This window comes from Chinchilla lanigera, unplaced genomic scaffold (genome assembly GCF_000276665.1).
Source record: "Chinchilla lanigera isolate Chin_1 unplaced genomic scaffold, ChiLan1.0 scaffold00040, whole genome shotgun sequence".
NCBI classification, from domain to species: Eukaryota; Metazoa; Chordata; class Mammalia; order Rodentia; family Chinchillidae; genus Chinchilla; species Chinchilla lanigera.
This window is the reverse complement of record NW_004955441.1, coordinates 19,531,489-19,538,508: the sequence shown is the minus strand read 5'-3', so window position 1 is coordinate 19,538,508 and position 7,020 is coordinate 19,531,489. Positions and strand designations below refer to the sequence as shown.

At 38.6% G+C, this 7,020-nt stretch overlaps 1 protein-coding gene across 1 annotated transcript in view; it reads right to left on the bottom strand.

Annotated features, from left to right (window-relative positions):
- The window catches only part of Erlec1 (endoplasmic reticulum lectin 1), a gene marked incomplete at its 5' end in the record, with an annotated part of 22,536 nt that extends 19,452 nt beyond the window's left edge, over window positions 1–3,084 (bottom strand). Inside the window, 4 exon segments of the mRNA XM_013517526.1 lie at window positions 189–330; window positions 458–535; window positions 1,463–1,543; window positions 2,980–3,084. Coding sequence (XP_013372980.1) covers window positions 189–330; window positions 458–535; window positions 1,463–1,543; window positions 2,980–3,084 — 406 coding nt within the window.
- Window positions 3,085–7,020: the final 3,936 nt, after the last annotated feature.

Here is a 7,020-nt window from a genome sequence, read left to right as displayed (position 1 = left end):
GAGTGCTGGGATTACAGGCGTGTGCCACCACACCTGGCTATCCTATCATATTTAAAACATTTCATTAATACAGAAGTATAATATTTGCCAAAGCAGGAAATAATGAAAACAGTGGCTTCTTCAAAAAAGTTTGCTAAGGTAAAGTTCATAAACTTGTTTTAGTATTTTAAAATTCAGTTTTCAAGAAAATCTCTTCACCCTCAATTTGAACATAAATAGTAAACCAAATCCCAGTATTACTATCAAATCATTGTGTAAAGACCAACCTTTTTCAGATAGAAGGTTCTTAGCCAACATATTCCCAAGGTAGTACTCATGAATATTTATTTTCTATATTAAGAAAAAATACAGTAAGTATTTTGCAAATATATTTTTAAGGATACAACTTTAAACTATCAATTTCATTATGAAACTTCTCAGTTTGCTTTTTCACTTTCTATTCTGAAGAAAACCATACCTGACCAGTTTCTTTCTCTTCATGGTACTGCCGGATATGTTTTCCATGGCATACTTCATAAGTCCAGTAAGACTCAATCTAGAAAGATGAATGTTTTTAAACATATAACTAACACCCATTATTACTTTTTTTTTTCTGAGAAAGGGTCTTGCTATGTAGTTCAGATTGGCCTTGAACTCACTATGTAGCCCAGGCTAGCCTTGAACTCGTAGCAATCCTCCTGCCTCAGCCTCCAGCACTGGGATTACAGGCATGTGTCACCACCCTAGATGACACTCAAAATTATGTCTCAGAAATATGTGAAATTTCTGAAGTCTTCATTATTTTCATTTGTTAGCTCTATGTGAGAATTATGTGAAAAAAAAAAAAAAGATCCAGAATATGTTTGGGTATCTACTAACTACCTGGCTTAGGGATAATGTTCTTTATAGTTTAAAAAACAGCAAGAGTTTTAGGCTGGGTGTGGTGGTGCACGCCTGTAATTCCAGCACTGAGAGGATGAGGCAGGAGGATCGTCGAGTTCGAGACCATCCTGGGCTACAAAGTGAGCTCAAGGTCAGCCTGAACTGCATACCAAGATCTTGTCTCAAAAAAGATAAAACCAAAAACAAAACAAAAAGCCCAATAATTTTAATAGAAACTCTATTAGGTGAGGAAATTTTCCTTTCAGCTGAAAGTATCTGTGGTAGTTTGGTAACTGATGGTTTAAATTTTTTTTGAGACAGGTCTTGTCATGTTGACCAGGCAGGCCTGACTCATAGTCCTCCAGCCTCAGCTTTCAGGGGGCTGGAGCACAAGTGTGCGCCCCCACGCCCAGCGAGAAGGGTAACTTGAAATTAGTACTGGTTACTGAGTGTCTGTGCGAAGTACTACTACGCAATAATTTACATTTGCATCTACCTTAAAAAATAATGTAAGATAAGAAGAAATGCGTAAGTAATTTCAAGGGTCTACTGACTCCTGGAGATTTATTTTCTAGTTATCAAATGAAGGAATAATACCTACCCTGTAAGAACAGCTGCTTTGCTTAAACAGTGGTTCCAAAAGCTCTCTTGGATTAGGGCCTTTATAATCTTTTTCTTCTTCCTAAGAAAGAACTGGAGTTAAACATGTATAATTTTTGTAGAATTTCACCCAACTCTGCTGTTTGGGTATTAATTCACTGCTTAAATCACAAACGCTTGGAAACAAAAAAGGAAAGAAGTAAAAAACTTCAACAAGATTCTACTTTCAAGTGAATTGAAGTATAAAATATGAAGCAACAGAGTAAGTTTCTACAGTATTTATCTTTCGAAAAATGCTTTTTATTCTTGTTTTGTGTTTTTGGAGGCAGGTCTTGTTATGTATCTCATGTTGGCCTTGAGCTCACAGTGATCCACTTGCCTCAGCCTCCCAAGGTGTGTACCACCCTGCCTGATTCTTCTTTTTTATCATTTTGGTTTTTTGAGATGGGGTCTCACTTTGTACTGCAGGCTGGCCTTGAACTCACTTTGTAGCCCGGGCTGGCCTCGAACTCACGGTGATTCTCCTGCCTCAGCCTCCTGAGTACTTGGATTACAGGCATGCACCATTATGCCTGGCTCTTCCTTTTTAGAAAAGGTTGGTGAGCATCAGTCTTTTGAACAAATTTTACAAATTCATTTCAGAATTTTTTTTTGTACCAGGAATTGAACTCATGAGCTCACACTTGCCAGGTAGACACTGTGCCATTGAGCTAAATCCCCAACCCCCATTTCAGAATGTTTAAATGTGTCTACTCAAACAAATTCTAGCTATGAAAGTCTCAAAATGGTTGAAACTTGCAAAGTTTCAAGGTATTTTCAGTTCCTTATATATTTTTTACACTTCGGATCTGAATGCAAAATGTACATAAGGTTTCTATCTGTGTGTATATCTGTGTCTTAGGAGATTTATTTATTTATTTCTGTGTGTGCGCGTTGTAGGAGATTTAAAACAAAATGAAACAGTACTGAGTTTAATTTTCTGCTTTATAGATCATGAAAACATTATATAATTGCCTCCACAGATTTATGGAGTAGAGGAATGGAGTTTCACATCTGTTCAAGGTGCTAGAGCTAACTGCAGCCTATCCCTAAGCTCCCACCTCCTAGGCTGGTAGCCTTTCCACTTAGCAGACTGTCCCTCCTGCTTCATCCTGACCTAAGTTACCACCTTGAAGGTTGGCGATGAGGCTGTTAGGCACTGCAGGGGAAAGAAAAGGGCAGAGCAGGTAGTCTGCAAGAATCAAGTCCTTGGAAACTTATGAAAATGCCACATAGGTGTCTAAAACTTGTATCTTGTTTTAAACCCTCATTTCTGCAAAAAGAAACTATTTTCACTCAGACAGTAATTCTGCTAATTTTTCCAAAATGAATGGCAAAGGAATAATAAAAGTGATTACTGTTTTTATGCTAAAAGTATTACTAAGGATCTCATTACTAAATTTTTAGGGTATATAGTTCCAGTATTTTAGATAAGTAATTTTGGTGACAAGGATTACTGATACATTTATAAAAACTCACCTCATCCCCACTTGTCACAAGGGGAAGTATACATTTGTACTTTTCTTTATGTGTAGTTGTCATGATGACATAGTTATCTTCTTTATACAAAACTCCAGTTGTGGGCTAGAAATAGAACAAAAACTATACATTATTTTCTTCACTTAAATTGCATTAAGTTCAGTCCTAGCTAGAACAAAGGTTCCTCAAATTAATTTATCTTTTCAACAGAAAATTTTTAAGATGTATGTTCAAACGCAGGGCAGTTACACATTTTTATATGACAAAATAACCTTTATCCTGATGCTACAGTATAAAAATATATGCAAGTTTGCAGTAAAAAGGAAAAAGCTGCAGGACAGCAGGCTGATGTTAACACACCAACGAAAAAGCAGTGAAGTACCGGTTAACAGGCAACGACCCTTGTTTGTCTGAGGGGCCCTGGAGACTGGGCCAGGGCCTGGTGCATCGAGGCGCTTCCTCTATGCACCCCTTTATTTTCATTCTGAGACAGGCTCTCACTAAGTTGGCTTCAAACTGGGGGTCCTTCTGTGTAAGCCTCCTGAGTAGCTGGGATAACAGCGATGTACCGCAGCACCCGCATGAAACCTTTGCTTCTGGTATGTACTTTATGACCAACAATTCCCTTTACTCTTTTCTTCCTATAGTACTATGAAACCATTGCATTCTTTGTCCATTTCCAGCAAGGAAAGATTCACTTATTAAGTGTATCTGTCCTTTTCTCAGTTTTTTTATTTTTAATTTTTTTTTCTTTTAAGAGTAGAATATATTTACTGGGGCAAAGAAAGCTTCAGTCTGAGAGAGGGACAGAAGGGGACCCGAGTGCGTTGTTCCCTTTTCTCAGCTGAACAACAACTCTTAAGTATAATAAAACCACTACTCAAAACCAGTGTAATCTTAAACACAAAGGCAGACTAGGGCAATGCTTTCCCAAGAGACACGCACAGCGACAGTAAGTTCAAGCTCTATCTGTCACAGTACAGCAGTTGACTGAGGGCTGGTTCCAGGACCCCTGAATACCCCTGCACAGGCTCAAGTTCCCTGTATAAAATGCATGTAACTTATGTAGACCCTCCTTTCTACTTACAATCATGGCTGGACAACTTACAATACCCAGTACAATGTAAATGTCAAGTAAATATGTTTTCTTTAGGAAATGTAAAGGAAAAAAATGTCTGTACTTGTTTAGTACAGACCCAATTTTTCCTCCCTGAATATTTTTATCTGAGGTCAGCTGAATCCACATATACAGACCCATGGATGTGGAAGGCCCACTGTACTGTTGTAAAAGTGATTTATATTTATTAACACATGAACCTTCAGAATAAGCGTAATATAGTACTCGTGTTCACAGAGGACACTAAGTCAGAGCTTAAATAATTTTTCCAAGGTAACACAGCTAGAAGTAGCAGAGCCTAGCAAACCTAAGCAGACTGGCTTCATGCACTGTGTCAAATTTTAACACACGTGAACCAGCTTTTATTAATATTGTATCTAGAATTCTGCATAAACTTCTAATTTTTGGCCAAGTATCCTTATTTAAAAGACCATTATAGGGCTGAGGGGGTGTATTCAGTGGTATTTTCAGTATTGCAACAAAACACAGAAAACCATTGTAAGTAATAAGGGAATTAGCAAAGCTAAATTTACTATAAAGGCATCCTTAGAAACATTCATTCAGTTGGGCCAACAATTTGCTCTAAAACATTAATAACATCTTTCAGTGTTTCTCAGAGATACCTGGAACATTCAATAGTGACTTGTACAAAGCATGTCATTCATGTAGCAATGGGTGCCTTGAAGTTGCAGCACTCTAGCACTGAGCAATATCCCTGTACTTTTAAATTCTGAGACAAGATCTTGCTAAGTAGTGCAGGCAGTCCTTAATTTTCTTTTGCCCCAGTTTCCTGATAGCTGGGTGAATGCCACTACACGAGACAAATCGTTTTTTATGAAACAGCGTCTTGCTATACAGTTCAGGCTGTCCTTAAACTCACTGTGTAGCTCGGGCTGGCCCTGAGCTCTTGGCAACCCTCCTGCCTCAGGCTGACTGCAGGGATCACAGGTGTGCACCACCACAGCCAGCGAGGCAAACTATTTTTATACTGCAGTGAAGACAGTAGCAAAAGACTTTCATGTTTTCATGTCTATTTGTGAATTACCCGTAACGCCCACGTTCAGAACTGAACCCCACAGCAAACACCGACCGATTCACTACAATGTCCAACACATACTAACAGTGGAAGAGGGAGCTGCTTGTGTGTGGGACCACAGCAAGCAAAGGAAGACATTCTTGATGCAAAGTCCTTTGTTAGTCTGTGAAGGGCTACTCTTCTCCGTACTAAGGCCAAATACTGGGACCACCAGGAATAATTTTAATCAATTTTACTCTCTTTTTTTTTGAGACAGGGTCTCCTGTGCAGTTCAGGCTGGCCTCAAACTTGCAGTGATCCTCCTGCCTAGGCCTCCGAAGTGCTGGGATTCCACGTGTTCACCACTAAGCCTGGTTACTCTACTTTTTAGTAACAAGTTACTGAGGCAAAATCAGTATTCTGTATTTTTTAAGTTAAAACATTTTCAAGCTACAGGGTAATATCTACTATAGTTTAACATTAAAATTTAATACAATGAAACTAATTGAACAGGAGGGAAATTTAAAGGAACTTTAAAAACCTCAAGGGAGAAATACCTAATGTTTGACAATAGATCTGGAGTAACTACGATTGTTAGAGGATAAGTCGGCCACAACAGCCAAGGTCTCTGCCACATACCAGAGCCAGGCTGACATCGCACTCAGGGACAAAAGCTCGGAATGTGTGCCCACTGCCAGGGCGGCCTCCGGCTCCAAGACGGGAGAGGAAAATATCCACCCAGGGAGAAGGAAAATACATTCAGTAGCACAAACTTGCAGTGTGTAAGACATGCTGTTAACCATGGAGTGGCTCAATATTCTTACCAAGTGCAGCAACTCGGTTAAGTTTTTTTGAGCAGGAATATATTCTATACGCATAGAAGAAGTAGACAGAAAACCAGATTTGCTTTGTGGTTCAATTTGGTGAAATTCATGAGCTCTGGAATACTGAATAACTAAATAATGATATAGAGATGACAATTTCACAAAAAATATACACAAATGCTAAAAACTAGTAAAGAGTATCTTATTATAAATCAGTTAATATAAACACTGAAAAATGTACACATTTTTGATGTTTAATACTTTATGTAAATATGAGAGCAAGATTGTAAGGGATTATGCATTGTTTTGATACACCTGGATGAGAAGATTTAAAGCAGACAAGAAGCTTAAGATAGGTGTGGTGGTGCACGCTTGTCACCCCAACATTAGGGATGCTGAGGCAGGAGGATCACAGTGAGTTCAAAGCCAGCCTGAACTACATAGCAACACCCTGTTTCAGACAAAACCCCCCCAAAACCAAACAAAAAAAAAAGTTTAAGCAAAAAAATTCAGAACTTCTATTATAATCTCTTCCAGTTTCAGATGGTGAAGAGAAAGGATCTTATCCTAGTTCATACAGTTGCTTAGTTATACACAAATACCCAAACAAATGACCCATAAAAAGACAATGGCAGCGCTACGATATGACAGCAGACGTTAAACAAAGCAGGGAAGGGAAGCTGTAAGATTATAACCCTATTTACAAATCCCGAAAGACCAACGATAATGACTCTTACTGCTTACTTTTCGCACACAGGCCATACAGTTTTTGCCAATTTATAGCAAAACATCTCTAGATTTTCCTCAAAATAACTCACTTTAAAAAAGGGAGTCTTTTTTTCTCCCTATCTCTTCTGGGATTCTTTTCCATAATGTCTTTTCAGTCAGCAGCTATTACTGCCAGAAAGAAAACTGCATGCCAATTAGATAGTAATCTCCGCAAAGGCTAGATATATTTGTCCCCTTAAGAGATCAGACCATTTTCAAAGCCACACACAAGCATGCTTTTCACAATTAAACACAAGTGCAAGGGTAAAAAGCCTCAGCTGAAGATACAGATCAGGGGCACAGCGCATGCCCGGCAA